This window comes from Colobus angolensis, unplaced genomic scaffold (genome assembly GCF_000951035.1).
Source record: "Colobus angolensis palliatus isolate OR3802 unplaced genomic scaffold, Cang.pa_1.0 Scaffold247, whole genome shotgun sequence".
Classification (NCBI taxonomy): Eukaryota; Metazoa; Chordata; class Mammalia; order Primates; family Cercopithecidae; genus Colobus; species Colobus angolensis.
In genome coordinates this window covers 3,695,055-3,712,685 of record NW_012115677.1, presented here as the reverse complement: position 1 = coordinate 3,712,685, position 17,631 = coordinate 3,695,055, and the positions used below count along the sequence as shown (strand labels likewise).

Sequence of the window (17,631 nt, the reverse complement as noted above, 5' to 3'; positions counted from 1 at the left end):
AGCCAGGATGGTCTCTATCTCCCGACCTCGTGATCCACCCGCCTTGGCCTCCCAAAGTGCTGGGATTACAGGCATGAGCCACCGTGCCCTGCCCAGTGGACTCTGATTTTAAAACAATTCACCATTTTTTTTTTTTTTTTTTGGAGACAGGTTCTTACTCTGTCACCCAGGCTGGAGGGCAGTGGTGCAATCTCAGCTCACTGCAGCATCAGTCTCCTGGGCTCAAGTGATCTTCCCACATCAGCCTGCCAAGTAGCTGGGACCACAGGCATGTGTCTCCATGCCTGGCTAATTTTGCCTTCATTCTTTGTAGAGATGAAGTCTCACTATGTTGTCCAGGCTGGTCTGGAACTCCTGGGCTTAAGTGGTCCTCCTGCCTCAGCCTCACAAATTGCTGGGATTACAGGCAGGAGCAGCTGCACCTGGCCCAGGTAAACTATTGATTTTGGCTTAAGATGAGTGTTAGAAATGTGGGTACTGATTTTTGAATTAGAAATATTCAAGGGTCACTTTGAATGTCTGTGAACAACTCTCAAAAGCAAACAGCTCTCTATCCTGAGGTCCTATGGGAACTGCAAAGTACTCTGTTTTCAAAACCGTCTCACCCTGGTAGTCTGAGATGCTCCTGGTATTCACTCCTCTTACTAAGATGTTGATGATTCCTATTAAAATGGAAACGGTATGGGAAAAAGCCATACATTAAGTCATTAGGAGCGGAACATTGTGGGGCAAGGTGGGGCAAGATCACAAGTTTAAAGTTTGACTACCTGGGCCTGAATCCTGGTTTTGTTCCTTTTGCCCCCAACCACAGCCAACTTATGTAACCTTTCTGAACCTCAGCGTTCTTTACTCAGAAGTGGATTGTTGTGTCATGTGAAGATTAAATAAGATAATGTAAATGCAGTTCCCAGTATTGTGCCAGAACCGAATTAGGAGCTCAAAAAGGAATAATTATCATTATTACCAATATGGTCACCAACACAGCTCCAATTAGTTTACTAGATTAGCTGGTTTGTCATCTAGCAGCCATAAAAGGGAATGGGACAGAGAACAAGGTAGCTTTGATGGGCGGAAGGTGTAAAGAGTGGGCTAGGAGAGGGACCCTGCTGGAGTGGGCAGGCTGGGTCAGCGCATCTCACTCGGGCAGGAGTCTGGGCATGCAGGGGGCTGGGAATCACTCGGATACCAGGGAGTGATCAGAGATGAAAAAGAGAAGATGCAGCCCAAGCGGCAACTTAACAATGGCCAGTTTCATGAAATGAATCAAAGAAGGAATAAATTCATATCTTCTTACATAGATGGATCATATAACACCAATTCTGACCTTCCTGCTTCCACATATTCTGATTCAGCACTACTAAGAAGCAGCACCAGATGTCTGGAGGCATTACGTATGACTGGCAGCCAGACAGCCTTATCTTGGATGAGGAAACCAAAGCACAGAGAGATGAGGTAATTTGACTGAGGTCACACAGGTAGCAAGTGGTGAGACACAAGTGCTTGATGCGCATTTGCAGGGAGTGCTAATTACTCTTCAGCAGGAAAAGGGGACTAGACCAGGAGCAGAGTGGGGCACTGGGAAGTGCTGGGGCTTCTAGTAGCAAAAAGTAGTTACCCGGAACTTTGCACTAGCTAGAAAATCTGCCTCTAAATGCAAATCTACAAGAAACAAATGGTATTTTGTTGGGGAGAGGGGAATGTTTGCATTTGACATGAATGAAAAATACAACAATTCTAGTGGGTGCCCAGAATACGCATGTTTATCTGCTGAAATACCTGGGTAATTTTAGGAGCAAGTGTATGGCTAATGGAGGATGAGAAAGCATTCCATCTGAACTGCTTCAGGATCGCCAATTATGTGAAAAAATTTTCTGAATTAAGACTACTGGCCAACTAAAACAGAAACTCTTACACTGTGAAGATAAAATCCTAAACACTCGGTTAATGCTAAATTAAGTATCTCTTTGTGAGAAATCACTATTCCACTCTCTGCAAGCTCTTTACAATTTTTTAGAGTTCCAAGCTAGTACAAGTCATGCCAAACATCACAGACAAGTCATCTCCCGCAAGGAAGAAAAAAGGGAATGAAGGAATGAAGAAAAGGGGGGAAGAGGTGAGGGAATAAAAAGAAATAAGATAGAGGTAAATTTTCCAAATAGGAAAAGAGACTAAAAGGTAGCACAAAAAACTAGAGTTTAAAGTTCTGGGCAATTCAGAGACAATAATCTCAATCTCTCGCTCTCTATTTTTCCCTATCAAAATGTAATTGCATTCATCAACATTATAGATAAAACCGTTAAACAATCAAGGCCAAGATCATTCAGGATATTTCAGAAAGAAACAGACTCCCAAAATTTGCCTTTCAGGCTTTTATAGATCACCTTTACCTGATGTTACAGACATTTAAAAAATTTTAAATACATTTCCTTATTGAGGTATAATTTGCATATAATAAAATGCACAGATTTTTAAGTGTACAGTTCAATACATTTTGACAAATGTATATATCTGTGTAACCACCAGAATAAGCAAGTTATTTCTGGTACCCCAGAACCTTCCCTCATGCCTATTCCCAGACAAGCTGCCTACATAACTGGGCCACTGTTCCTGCTTCTATCACCACAGATTAAAGTTGACTGTTCTGGAATATCACAAAATTAGAATTTTACAGCAGGTACTTGTATATGTCTGGCATAATGTTTCTGAGATTTGTCTATGTTAATTAATCCTCACAGTCTTACCCTGTCATAGAGAGCACTGCCCCCATTTTACAGATGAGGAGACTGAGGCTCAGAAAATGGAGAGATTTGTAGCCAGGTCATTTGGCTTTGTAGGATGGGAATTCCAGTCCAGACATGCCAAGTCTAAGCTCAGAGGTTAATTTTCAAAATCCACCCCTACCCCCTAAAACCATGAATGGAGAAAAAGTAAAATCAACCAAGAATGCTCAGGGTTTCAGCCAAAAAGGCCTGTCTTGAGGAAGCAATTTAAAATATAAAATACAGAGGTCGGAATAAACTTTTTAAGATTCAAGGGAAGACTGGAAGAGCCAGTCTCATAGCAGGCAACTGACTGTTGTGAAATCTAAGAAGTAATGCAAGATGAAATAAGAATACGATAAAAGTTTTGTTCATGCTGGTATTAAAAGTAGTAAGATGTTGACGATTTAGGTCTCTGAAGGCTCCTTTATATGAGTTGCTATTATCTAGCTCAGCTGCTGAAACCTGCAGTTTTAAAGGCAGGAGAGTGGAACATCCCGTGATAGCACCTGGGTTATTTATCATTAAGTCTAACCCTGCTACACTATATTTTATTATGCTGCCTTTAAAAAAGATAATACAAGTATGGTTAATTTGCTTCTCTTCTTTATCTGTACAGTGTCATGACCCACCATGGCTTTGTCCCATGAGATTTGTTTTTTTAACCAAAAAGAAATCCACAAGAAACTCTCCCTAAAAATTCCATTAATAACCTCTTTCAGCGCGTATAGGTTGCAGGGTCTGGAACTAAGAATGTTTTAATCTCTTCAGCAAAACAATGTCTCATAATGATGTACAGGACTATTGCTGTACTGATGAAGAATCATACATAATTCAGCACCTTTCACTTGGCACCACTGTGATATCCTCATTAGCCGTGGCTCACAGTGTCTGTCAGATGGTGTCCATGCGAACGCAGGCATTATATTGTCTTTGAGATGTGCAGCTGCTTCCATGACACTGCCAGTATATAAAAACATGACGCCAGTTTGTTTTATTTAGTGCTAAACCTTCCAGTTTGTAAAAACAAGGCTGACACAGAGCCTGACATGAGGCAGTGAAAATAATTAGCTCTCATTTTCTCAGCCTCCTATTTCCTTCTCCCTGCTGTGTTCTCTTTCCACTAAACCACCACATGTCAGTCGAAATGGGAGGCAATTAGTGGGCTCATTTCAGTCCCCACAACTGTGCTGAAAAGAAAGTATTTATGATGGCACAATGAACAGCTGAAAGATTAAATAACATTTGCCTTTTGAAAAGAAAATGACTTCTAGCTAAATGGGCAATTTTTGATTATTCTCAAACAAGCTTAGAGTAGTTGGTTTTTAAAATACAAGAAAGGAAAATGAGTCATTTTTAGGTGAAAGAATCAAATAAAACTTGACACAGTAATGCAAATAACTGATGTTTTATTGCAAAATATGTAAATGCGTTATACCCTTAACAATGGCTTGTGTCTAAGGTCAGGGCAGATTGGTGCCAAGTAGACACCAATGGAGATAAGGTTGTTATATTGCCTTTTTGGGAGTTGTTATCTGAGTTATGTATGAAAAAGGGGCTTTAAGGATGATGTTAAAATAAAGTGAAACAAATCAAGTGAGACATACTTTCATATGATGCATTACACACTTGACGATCTAAAATGGTTCAGATGTTAGTTGACATGTTTGGAAAGGACTTTTTTTCCTTAACTGTATTTGAAATTGGAAAGTACTAGGTCTTCATGATGGAAAAAAAGAATAGTAAGTCTTGCTATTGATTTTTGAATAATTAAGAATCTATTCCATGTCAAACTGGGTTTCTTAACGAATATAGAAGTTGCTGTCACTCATCTAAGCACTGCTTTAACATTTTTAAATGCTGGGAAATCTATGCAAATAAACTTTTATCCAGGATACTGAAAATATAAAAACATCTGTTCTACCTGATAAGTTCTTCTCCTGCCACCTCATTACTTTAGGGATAATTGGAAGAAATATAATTTTCAAAGCAACACTAACCTAGTCAGTAGGCATTGTTTATCAGTTAAGCTATTACCAATTCAAATCCTAATGTCCAGGATTGATATGGTTGTCCTACATCCTTGATTTTCCAACATAGTGCTTCTTCATTTTACTTCAAATAGTCTGTCCCTTTTATAGTTGATTATTCTCAACACCTAATTTTTGGTTTAGAAAACAGAAGCCACTGTGAGTACTGAGGTCTCTTGCTGCAGAACTTACAGTGATCCTCAGAAGCTTTTGAAAACTTGCTTCTAAAAGCAAAGATCTCTCTCCTACAGACAACTGTGCCTGTCATCATGGAGTCACAACTACGACTGTTTCCACGTTTTTTAAAGACAGTCACAAATTTACATTTTGTTTTTCTGTTTCCAGACTATATTCTTACTTTTTACAAAATTGAATCCCAATTTTTGATTCATGCATGATGGTCAGTATGAGACAGTATGACAAAATGAGACAACGGTGACCCAGAGACCTAAGCCAACTAACAGCGGATTCATTAGGAGACTGGAGCTCTCTCTGAGTTAAAGACACTTCTTCTGATGGTTGGTAACCAGCAATAACGTGCTTGTAATTTATTCAAACCTGTGTTTTATCATGTGCATCGCTATTTTAAAAGGAATTTCTAGTCTTGATGAAGAAGACTAAGAGGGACCCAACGGTGTGCTGGAGTCAGCTCTCATGAGCTGATTGCTTACAGCCATTCCCGGTTTCAAAGCCAGCGATGCCAGATTGGTAACTTGAAATCGGCCATCTTCACACCATGGAGATCTACACATGCTCCAAACCAGGGCTTCCTCCCATTGTTAGACACTTCCTGGCATGCTAGCGTGTATGCAGGACTGTCAATCCATTCAGCAGGTATGCACTAAGCACTTCACCCAGTTCTGCTCTAGCTCTCTAGCTCTCTAGGTGGCTGTCCAACCCGTTTGACAGAGTACATTGCCACTCTCTGTAATTAGAAACCAGCAGTGAGTTATGCAGTTGTAAAATTCTGAACTGCATTTGCTTCTTTGCTCAATTAAAACTTGTGTGTCTTTCTCATTTTAAAAAAAAACACTTTATTGAGATATGATTGACATATGAAAAGCTCTACCTATTTAATGTATGTAACATGAGTTTGGAGATACATATACAAGACAGAGTAGGGACGGGGCTCAGCCCCACCCCACCTCCACCAGTGTATTTTTTCCCATACATCCTCACTGACCGTGAGACCTTGTAAACTGTGAAGAAACTGAGAAGCAGCATTCCACCGTCAATCTCACTCAAGGGAGTTAACGCTGTCACCCGCATGCACACAAAACCAAGAAAATGACCCATCCTAACCCCTTGCCTCATTATATTACTCAAATCCCCACCCCAGGAGCTTATCTGCCGTTTTTTGATCATGCGATGCATGTATTAACATGATTTCTCACTTTGCCTGCACACCCCATGCCCTGTCCTGCACATGTAATGACGTACATATACCTCATGCTTATTCATGTCACCCTTCTTAAAACACTGCAAGACTTGCCCTCAGAGAGCCAGTCGGAGAACTCTTGCTCCCATGCTGTCTCCAGCATAGGCCCCAATAAAGCCCTGTCTGGGAAACTTTCTCACCCTCATGTTAATTTCTGTTGCATGAGAACTCAAGAACAGTAGGTAATGTATGCACCTGTGAGACTATCACCACAACCTATGCCATAAACATTTCTCTATCACCTCCAAAAGTTTCCTCCTGCCCTCTTATTTATTACTTATTATTTTTATAAGAATGCTTAACATGAGATCAAATTTGCAAATTTTAAGTATATAACAACCTGCTGTTAATTATAGATACTATGCTGTACAGTAGATCTCTAGAACTTATTCATCTTAGATACTTAGGCACACAAATACATGTGTGCATACATGTATTTTTTTCTCTCAACAAATAGATGATCATGGAAATAAACTTCCCTATACTTAATTTTTAATAAACGCAAGATATATCAAAGTAAAGCGCCGCTTTTAGCTGTCCTGAAATTTCCAAAAAGTGTTGGCTGTACTTAGAAAATCCTTTTCTTTGTGCCCTGTTATTTTATTCATGTTTATCTGTCCATTTAAAAAATTGCACAATAGGAAAAAAAAAAGCCCTATTTGACAGTTTTTGATATTTATAGTGCTCTGAGAAAGGGCCTGGAGATTCAATTAAGTTTATTAAATGCAACATTTTATAAGCAATGTAATAAGGACTTAAAAGCACAATACAAGTGGGAAGCATTTGTAAAAGGCAGAATTTTTAACCTACAGATGACATGGCTGGAAAAGCAGAACGATTCATCGAATTTCTTCCGCTGGGGAGTGGCGGAAGAGGCCAGGTGTTAACAATGGCAAGCGTGGAAGGCGGCAGAGGGAGTCAGCTGGGCAGGAAAGTCCTCTATTGATAAGCTTCCACTTTGTGGGTATCAGTAATTCTGCTTCTACCTCTTCCAAAGGTTCCTCTCATTTCTCTTCCTACTTTTCTTGCCTCTTTGAAATAGGAAATTGAAAGCGATGGTCATCTGGGAAGGAGTGGCTACAGTCCGGAAGCCTGGTCTTTATTTAAGGAGTAGGTAGCCGGTGTGTTCGGAGAGTAGGGAGGGGCAGCGTGTTGTTTCCGTTACTTTTCTCCTAACCTCAGTCTCCTATCTATGTCAGGTAATCAGTTTAGACCCACGGGAACCGAGCTTCAATCAGGTTTCCTTTGCCTCATTGGGGAGGGGAGGAAATAAGGACGCAAGGAACAAAGTCTGTGACGGTTGAGCGGTTGAGCATTCGTAAGGAATGGACGACTCCCCAAAGAGTTGCTTCCTAACTCTGCTTTTAAATTTTTATGACACACGAAGTCTCAAAAAGATCTTGGTGAGAAAACTGCTGGGTGATTTGATAGTTTATCTCTTGGCAATTTGAGAATCAATATTCCTGCGTGGTGAGCTGGTAAGAAATATAATAATAAAATCTAGGCGGCTGAATATTTTAATAAAAAGGGGTGGTTGCCACCCTGGGGAGTGCATGAAGTCGCCCGAGATTCTGGAAGTCACTTTCCTTTTGTGCCAAGTCAAAGGCCTTAGATTGTAAAACACGGGGCACTTTGATTGCAAAAACAAAAATAGTGGTAATGTAGAATTAACTGACCCCCAAATGCCTTTTCATTACCAGTATACTTATTTTGGGGGACAATGGTATCTTCCAAAATGAGGCAGTGTGACACAGTAGTTAGACCCTCAGACTGAATCTGCGCCTTACTAGGTTGGAGCCTCTGGTGAGGAGCTTCACCTATGTGCCTCAGTTTCCTCATGAAGAGGATGATACGGACATAATGTTCCCTGTCATGTTGAGTTGTAACAATTACACAAAAATGCCCTTTGCAAAGTGCTCACCGGAAGTATGAAGTGATAATAATTATCCCTAGCATGGGAAACATTCAAGCAGAGAAAGACACAATTTCTGCCAGTTTGATTGTCGTAACTTCCAGGTTGTCTCCACATACGACGTCATCTAAATTGTTATTATTATTATTATTATTATTTGAGATGAGTCTTTCTCTGTTGCCCAGCCAGGCTGGAGTGCAGTGGTGTGATCCTGGCTCACTGCAACCTCTGCCTCCTGGGTTTAAGCGATTCTCCTGCCCCAGCCTCCCTAGTAGCTGGGACTGCAGGCGCAGGCCACCACGCCCAGCTAATTTTTATACTTTTAGTAGAGACGGGGTTTCACCATGTTGGCCAGGCTCGTCTCGATCTCCTAACCTCAAGTGATCTGCTCGCCTTGGCCTCCCAAAGTGCTGGGATTACAGGCATGAGCCACTGTGCCTGGTCTGTGTCATTTAAATTAATAATTAACTTTACTCTTTAGGAGCAGGTCAAGTAAATGGGGGTAAAACTTGTTTCGCTTATTAATTTAAATTGCCAGTGAAGCCTTTGGTCTCATCATGATGTTTTCCCTGCTAGGTTGTTTCAGAAAAAGCACATTTCACTTGTGGGAGAATTCTTGTGAGCGTCAATGGGGCTGGAGCCTGGTCAGGTCCTGGCTCTTTGGAGGGAGGTGGTTGTGAAGACTAAGCACATGGGCAAGATGACCCTGCAGCCACTCCTGACTACGCTAGCAGGCACAGGCACTCAAACGCGATCACCTTTCAGGGTTCTGCAAATCAACCTCATTTTGTGCCATCATCCATCTGGTTGCAAAATGAAGCTAAGAAAAATAACTTAATCTGAATTCTTAGGACAAAGGTGGACGGGGTTTTTCCTTTACCTATTTGTGTATAAGGTAATATTTTCCTGGCTTGCTTTTAGTAGGCTTAAAGTTGTGGAAATGACATAATTTTAAGGGGTAATCAGTGGGTGGTCCTTCTCAAATGCAAAGGGAAAATGTAGCTACTATTTTCATGATAAAGTCACTGTCATACCTTATTCTCAATGGCTGCCATTACAACACATTTTTCATTTTGCTTGTAAAAGAAAAGGTGAAATTCAGCAAATGCCTCTGCTATGCAAACTCTTAGATTTGGAGAGAATTTGCAAACCTCCAGTTTTCTCTTGGAAAGCTTATTCTGGTCATGGAGGTGGGGGTGGACTTAAAGTTTTCACCTTTCCCATGAAGATGGTTTTATCAGAACTTGATTAATTGGGACTTGAAGGAAGCCTTGTTTTCTGGGTTCTATCTTTAAGGCCCAAGGCAACAAGGTTTTCGTGTGGGGAACTGAAATTTCAGTTCAAAGCACATTAATCAGAAAATATATCATAATGCTAAGACATAGGCTGGCATAGCTGATATACTTTAGAACAGGACAGTAATTTATTCTAGGATTGCTTTATATAGGTTTACAGATGGCTTAAATGTTGTGGCTCAGGTGTGAGATCTGGCATATATTTACTACAAAGACAATAATAAAGATGTAATTTCTGGTCTTAGCTCTGTCTTTGCCTCACCCCGTACAAGTCATACACTTCCTCTTGTTATCTCTGTCTGAATCAGCAATGATGATACTTGAGTTATGCATCCGACCCAAATGCCAACGGGATAAAGGAGATGACATTTATAGAATACCTGAGCTCTTTAGACTGTATTCTCTAAGCAAAAGCCTTAAGCATTATATTCTGGAAATTATTCTGCAACTGCCCACCAACCTCTTCAAGCCCCAATAAAATACTCATCCTTCCAAAATAGGTTTTTCTATTGAATGTCACCCATTCCAGTCACTTCTTTATACTTTTAGCACCTTAGCATCATATTCACATTGTATATTTCACTTTTGATCCAGCACTTTATAACATCATCTCTCTAGTTGCCCATACTAGAAACCTCAGCGCCCTCCCGGCCCCTCCCTCCCACTTGCTGTGTCTCCAGCTAGTGACACAATCTAATCCGTTTCAGTGTGTCCTGGGACCCACAGCACTGTCACAGTCTCAGCGCTTTGATATTTTTCACCTGGTTGTCTCCACTGCCCACTCACAGACCTTTGTCACTCTAGCCTGGCCCCTTTCCAATTCATCCTTCTCTGTGCTTCTGAAAGATCTGTTAAAAACATAAATCTGATCCTATCTGCTCTTTTCTTAAAATCCTTAAAACTCCTTGGCTTAGCACATAAGACAGTGCTTTTTCTGGTTGCTAGCTCCCTTTCTGGGCACTCCCTTTGGCGTCCCCCTGTTCCATGGTAAGTCTTTCAAGAGGGAGGATGCTTGAGTTGGGTCATGAAGTCCCCTCAAAATTATTCCAAGAAGAGCTCCCTTTGTTTTCCTGGCTTTGTGCTTTTGAGCTTTTGCACACATGGTTTCTTCTGCCTTCAATGTCCTCTCCTTACCTAGTCATTCTTAATGGCTTTAACATTTAGCTTAAGCAACACGTCTACCAAGAAGACTTCAAGGACCCTGCCTCACCCCTTTCCCATCTGTTGTAGATCCTCATCCAGTGAACTCCCACAGAACCATGTAAATGGCTTTGTAAAAACTCATCATTCTGTACCATAGCCATTCATGAATTTTGTCTACTGCTCATGATAAGCTGTAGATTCCATAAAGGCTGGGATTGTACTTTTTGATTTTATATCAAAATCTAGCATCTACCTTAGAGCCAGGCATAAAGCAGGTCCTCAGTAAATGCCTGCCAAATGAATAGATAAAATTATTACTCTGGGCCGGATGCAGTGGCTCCCAACTGTAATCCCAGCACTTTAGGAGGCTGAGTCGGGGGCAGATCACAAGGTCAGCAGCTCAAGACCAGCCTGACCAACATGGTAAAACCCTGTCTGTACTGAAAATACAAAAAGTAGCCAGGTGTGGTGGTATGCCCCTATAATCCCAGCTACTCAGGAGGCTGAGGCAGGAGAATTGCTTGAACCTGGAAGGCGGAGGTTGCAGTGAGCCAAGATTGTACCGCTGCACTCCAGTCTAGGCAACAGAGTGAGACTCTGTCTAAAAAAAAAAGGATTACTCTGGATGGGTGACCAAGGAACAGCAGAGGATCAAAAGCTGCAGCAACTTTAGAGCTTGTAGATAATCTATGACTCAAGAAGTCTACATCATTATGGCCAAAAACAGACCATTGTATTCAGTCTCAAATATTATCCATAGCTCCTTATTTTTACTAAAACATACATATTTCAGTTTTCCATATTAATAAATTATTTCTTTTTTAATTGAAAATATTTTCTTGGCCATGCACAGTTGCTTACACCTGTAATCCCAGCACCTCAGGAGGCCGAGGTAGGTGGATCACCTGAGGTCCGGAGTTTTAGAGACCAGCCTGGCCAACATGAGAAACCCCTTCTCTACTAACAATACAAAATTAGCTGGGTGTGGTGGTGCATGCCTGTAATCCAAGCTACTCGGGAGGGTGAGGCAGGAGAATCACTTGAGCAAGGGAGTCGGAAGCTGTGGTGAGCCAAGATCGCACCATTGTACTCTAGCCTGGGCAACAAGAGCAAAACTCTGTCTCAAAAAAAAAAAAAAAAAATTTTTTTTTTCTTGGTTGAGATCTCTCTTCACAAGTCTTTTCCAAGGAAAATTTTTCTCACTTACCACCTACAGGCCATAACAAAGCTTAAAGATAACTCATAAATTCATTGTCACAGAATCAAGAAAACCAGAACAGGCAAATTGAAATGTGCAATTTGTTTACCATCAGCTGAACTTAGGGGTGCCCACAGCTGCAGAATCTCAGGGTTAGAAGGACTTCTGGGGCCGGGCGCGGTGGCTCAAGCCTGTAATCTCAGCACTTCGGGAGGTCGAGACGGGTGGATCACGAGGTCAGGAGTTCGAGACCATCCTGGCTAACACGGTGAAACCCCGTCTCTACTAAAAAATACAAAAAGCTAGCCGGGCGAGGTGGCTGGTGCCTGTAGTCCCAGCTACTCGGGAGGCTGAGGCGAGAGAATGGCGTGAACCCGGGAGGCGGAGCTTGCAGTGAGCTGAGATCCGGCCACTGCACTCCAGCCCAGGCGACAGAGCGAGACTCCGTCTCAAAAAAAAAAAAAGAAGGACTTCTGATGTTGTTGGAGACAGAAGGACTCACTTTCCTGTCCCCTTTCTACGGCTCCTTCTAACAACAGGAATGAATTGACAGTGATCCATTCACAGAGGGAAAAGTATTCATATATAAGAAACCTGGATCCAGAGCAGCTCTCACTCAGCCAAATTCTGTGGCCAAAACAAGCGAGGTAAAGATGTTCATTCAGCAGGTAAAGAAACACCTGCAGTGATGCAGGCAAGACATACTCTTGCCTAGGTGTCTAGAAAGGGCATCTTTAAAAAACAATTAATGTTTATGTGTATATACCAGGTGTATATATTTTTTGGGGTACATGTGATTTTTCTTTTCTTGAGATGATGTCTCACCCTGTTGCCCAGGCTAGAGTGCAGTGAGTGGCACAATTTTAGCTTACTGCAGCCTTGACCTCCTGAGCTCAAGTGATCCTTCCCACTTTAGCCCTTCCAAATAGCTAGGACTATAGGCATACCCTACTACACCCAGCTACTTTTCGTATTTTTTATAGAGATGGGGTTCCACCATCTTGCCCAGGCTGGTCTCAAACTCCTAGGCTCAAGCGATCCACCAGCCTCAGCCTCCCAAAGTGCTGGGACTACAGGTGTGATCCACTGCAACCAGTTAATGTGATGTTTTGATACAAGCATACGATAGGTAACAATCACATCAGGATAACTGAGGGCATCCTTGACCTCATTTCTTTGTGTTAGGGACATCCCAATTATACTCTTTTAGTTATTTTAAAATACGTATTAAATTATTGCTTACTGTAGTCACCCTGTTGTTCTATCAAATAATAGATCTTATTCATTCTGTCTATGTTTTCACCCACTAACCATCCCAGCATCCTCCTGCCCTCCCCTGCGATGCTTCTAAGCCTCTAGTAATCATCATTCTGCTATCTCCATGAGTTCAAGTGTTTTAATTTTTAGCTCCTGTCTTTCTGTGACTGGCTTATTTCACTTAACATAATATCCTCCGGTTCCACCCATGTTGTTACAGATGATAAGATTTCATTCTATTTTATGGCTGAACAGTATGCCATTGTGTATATGTACCCCATTTTCTTTATCTATTCATCTGTTGATAAGCACTTAGGTTTGCTTCCAAATGCTGGATATTGTGCACAGTGCTGCAATAAACAGAAGTACAGATATCTCTTCAATATATTGATTTCCGTTCTTTTGGTTATATACCTAGCAGTGGGATTGCTGGATCATTTACATTCCCACCTTGTATGAAGGTTCTCCTTTCTCCACATCCTCACCAGCATTCATTATTGCCTGTCTTTTGGATATAAGCCATTCTAAGTAGGGTGAGATGACATCTCACTGTGGTTTTGATTTGCATTTCCCTGATAATTACTGACATTGAGCCATTTTCCATATACCTGTTGGCCATTTGTATGTCTTCTTTTGAGAAATCCCTATGAAGATCTTTTGCCCATTTTTAACTGGATTATTAGAAACAGCATCTTTTGAAGGCCCAGGAAAAACTCAACCCCTCACAACAATTTCCAATCATTCCCAGGCACTGGTTCCCAGGAATGGCCTGGAGCAAGCATGGTTTCACTGAGGAAAGGCCAGGGCCAGCTGAGCCAGCAGAGCAATCGGTAGGCTCACACAGCTTGTGAGGTGTATTTATAAGGTCCCTTGGCTTCCCTGAAGGGAAGGCTTCCATATTATGCAGTAGTTTAGAGCTTGGGTTCTGGGACCAGAGAAACCTGCATTCAAATCTTTATTCTGCTATTTGCTAGCCATGTAAGTTATTTAACCTGTCCCAGCCTCCGTTTCCTCATTTGCAAAATGGGGGAAAGTAGTTTTCACACTTCAGTACTGTATGCCTGGTACACAATAAGTGGTCAGCTAACAGAAGTTATCATTATTATCATTAGCTATTTATGATCATCGAAAGTAACACAAACCTACTGTAATTCTAATTCATAGGCTACTTAGGCCAAATAATTTTTCCAGACTTTCAAAATGACATAAACTGAAAGGCTGATTGAAGAAGTGTTGCTCAAATGCCCTGCCACCCTATTTAGAGCAGATAATTTGTGTCTCCACATGGCCTACAGTTCCATTCTTAGTTTTTATTGTCGGTATTATAAGGCTGCTTTCTCTTACGAAACAGGAATCAGGAAGCTGCGGCATGAGCGGTACACACAGTCTGGTATCCACGGCCCCCATTCCCTGTCCATGCTTTACTGTGAATTATCCTGATGTTTGGGTGGCCTCACATGGGCGTCTTCAGCTGACTGAGAAAGTAAGATTCCTAGACTGGATTACAGAGGCAGCTGGCAGCCTTTCAGCTAAATTCTATTTTATAAAGTCTATAAATTTACTCAGAATCCAGTTACCAGCTGGTAGGGGGTGTATAAAACCATGGAGTTACAGAAGAGAAAAAAGAGTAATTCGATTGAGATTTATCCAAAGGATTTAAAATGTGATTTACCTGTGGGCCAGTTCCTGGTTTCAAGTGAAAACCAAAAACCAGTTCCAGGTTCACTATTTTTTCCTCATTTTCTTCAGGTTCACCTCCTGAGTCCTAAAACAGGAAACCAAGCACCAATTATCCTAGATGTTGTTTTTACTTCTCATGTAAAGAAGATGACATCTTAGCACTAGTTTTTTTTTTTCTATTCTAATCCATTAACTTTTGGTTATTTTGGATTAAGCTACAAATGATAATTACATCAAGCAAGAGAAATGACATATTATGGCTTTTAGAACTTTGCCAAATGATTTATTTCATGCAGTTCAAATTGAATGTCACTGTCTTACATTTATCACAATGCATCTTGCATTGTGCAATTTTACCCTAGAAATGCACTTAGCACCTCGAGATGCATTGTGAGATTTCAACTTGAGAGGTTCACAACACATAGGGCATTTACAAGCTATTCCCGAAGAGGAATTACGCAGTGGATGGAGGACGCAAATGTGGATGGAGGATGAAGCAGAGGAACAAAACGAATCTTTGAGGGATTAGAGATGAAAAACTATAGCTGTTAGTGAATAAGTAAAGTTCTGTATATGAATTGCAAGTATTTGCTGATTTTAAACAAATTATGCCATATTCCTTTAGAGTAGATTCAAAATGTTAAGTATACTAATATGTTATTCAAACAGTAAACCTCCCATCCCCTATGAAAGTGATGATGGAGCGCTCCAGGGTATGAATTCTCTGTGACTTACATGTTGAAAAGTATCCAGGCCCAGGTGGGAGGCCACGGGACCTCGCCTACAATGTTGGCACTTAGAACTCCTAGCCACTAAAGTGAGGTGTGTTGTTCTTATCATGAACGAATTGTTAATATTTCAACTTGTGGGGAACAAGGGAGTTCAATTTATACACATCCCTTGCTTCAAAGGGCCTTTTGTTAGACAGATATGATGAAATTTCACTTCAAACAACCATTTCCGACATTGGCAAATTTAGGTGTGGATGCAGCAGGTGCATGTGTCAATAAAGGTAGCATTAGTGTCCGTAAGAAAAACCTTACTTACCTTAATTAGCGGTGGGAAGTGAAACAAGTTTATGTAATCATGGGTTAATTTCTCAATGGCTGACTGTAAAAAAAATCATAAGACTTTATTAATGATTCAACAATACCAAGAGAAGATTAAAATCACTGGGTACAAACAAAAACATTCCTTATTTACCTAGTTCATAAAATATCTTGCGGGCATTAATATCCAACGTCTACTGAGAATAAATCTCATTGTCCAAAGCAGCGTAGGTGGTTTGTAATTATTTAAAGGACCAGAAATTTTTAAAAATTATTTTTTCTTTTGGAGATCGGGTCTCATTCTACCGTGCAGGCTGGAGTGCAGTAACACTATCATAACTCACCGCAGCCTTGAACTCCTGAGCTCAAGAGATTCTTCCATCTCAGCCTCCCAAGTGGCTGGGACTCAGGCACACACCACCACACCAGCTAATTTATTTTATTTTATTTTTTGTAGAGATGGGGTCTTGCTCTGTTGCCCAGGCTGGTCTTGAAATCCTGGCCTCCTGCCTTGACCTCTCAAAGCACTAGGATTACAGGGATGAGGCCAAGAAAAGGAAGACATTTTAAAGATGTTGAACCTCAGACTAAGCAATAAATAAAACCATTTTTCAAACACTAGCAGAGTATAGTACTGAGAAGTGGATATTTTAGGGTACAGAATGCAGGTGCCACTCTGAGTAACGGTGAGAAAAGCAACATAGCACATGAGTATAACACCAGACTTTCAGGAAGGCTAGAATCTCACTAAAAGGTTGATTGCATTATAAGAACATTTCTATGGATATGTGTCTAACATCCCCTCTGCCAATGAAACACAAAGAAATCTGAAAGGAAAGGAAGACAATTTATGATGATGTTTTGGATACTCAGCAGGTACAGTTCAGATTTTCTAAGAACTGATTGTGGAGAGAGTAAAAAAGTACCAACCTGAGAAAATTAGATGCATTTTATTTTAAAGCAAAATAAACACTGTTGACAGCTGACAATGTAATGAACACTTATTGGGTGTTCAATCCTACTTCTTACACTCAGCTCCTCCACACGAGGACTTGCAGGCTCAGAGAAGGGAGCCATGGTCAAGCTTAAAGGGAGGGACAAACACACAGCAAAAGAATGGGTCGGGGCTGGGTGTGGTGGCTCACATCTGTAATCCCAGCACTTTGGGATGCTGAGGTGGGCGGATCATGAGGTCAGAGGTTCGAGACCAGCCCGACCAACATGGTGAAGCCCTATCTCTACTAAAAATACAAAAATTAGCCAGGTGTGGTAGCCCGTGCCTGTAATTCCAGCTACTCAGGAGGCTGAGGCTGGAGAATCGCTTGAAACCGGGAGGCGGAGGTTGCAGTGAGCCAAGATCGCACCATTGCACTTCAGCCTGCGCAGCAGAGTAAGACTCCAGCTCAAAAAAAAAATGGATGGATATACTGCTCCACTGTCCAGTTTGATCACCTACCTACCATTCCATTTAAGGACTGAGAGACTCTTGGAGAAAGTACACAACAATTGTGCTTTTCAGTGAAAGCGCAAAGAATAAAGGATACATTCTTACCATCAGGCTGTGTGTGAGAAACACTTGAGACAAGGACCAGGAGGACTCCTCCAGTGTGGATATACTCATCCCCAAAGGCCCAGCTTGGAGCATTACTTACCTTGATCGCCCCGAGAGTCTATGCAGGGCCCTCCTAGAGTAAGTGCACACAACCCTTTCCCTTTATCTTTCCCTCTCATATAAACTTGTTGGAAATCCCCACGCTCTGGCTGAGTTTAGTGGTCACCTGTTGGCTGAGCCCCTACTGGGTAGCCATTCTTACATACAGCTCCAGCCTTGGCAGTAAGCCGGAGGGTCCGCATTCCACACTTTGGAGAC

At 41.4% G+C, this 17,631-nt stretch overlaps 1 protein-coding gene across 1 annotated transcript in view; it reads right to left on the bottom strand.

Moving 5' to 3' along the window:
• Nucleotides 1-17,631, bottom strand: part of LOC105514544 (mitogen-activated protein kinase kinase kinase MLT) — a 193,630-nt gene that overhangs the window by 14,027 nt on the left and 161,972 nt on the right. Inside the window, exons 15-16 of the mRNA XM_011945966.1 lie at nucleotides 15,760-15,822; nucleotides 14,705-14,797 (exon numbers count right to left, since the gene is read on the bottom strand). Coding sequence (XP_011801356.1) covers nucleotides 14,705-14,797; nucleotides 15,760-15,822 — 156 coding nt within the window. The remainder of the gene's footprint in view (nucleotides 1-14,704; nucleotides 14,798-15,759; nucleotides 15,823-17,631) is intronic.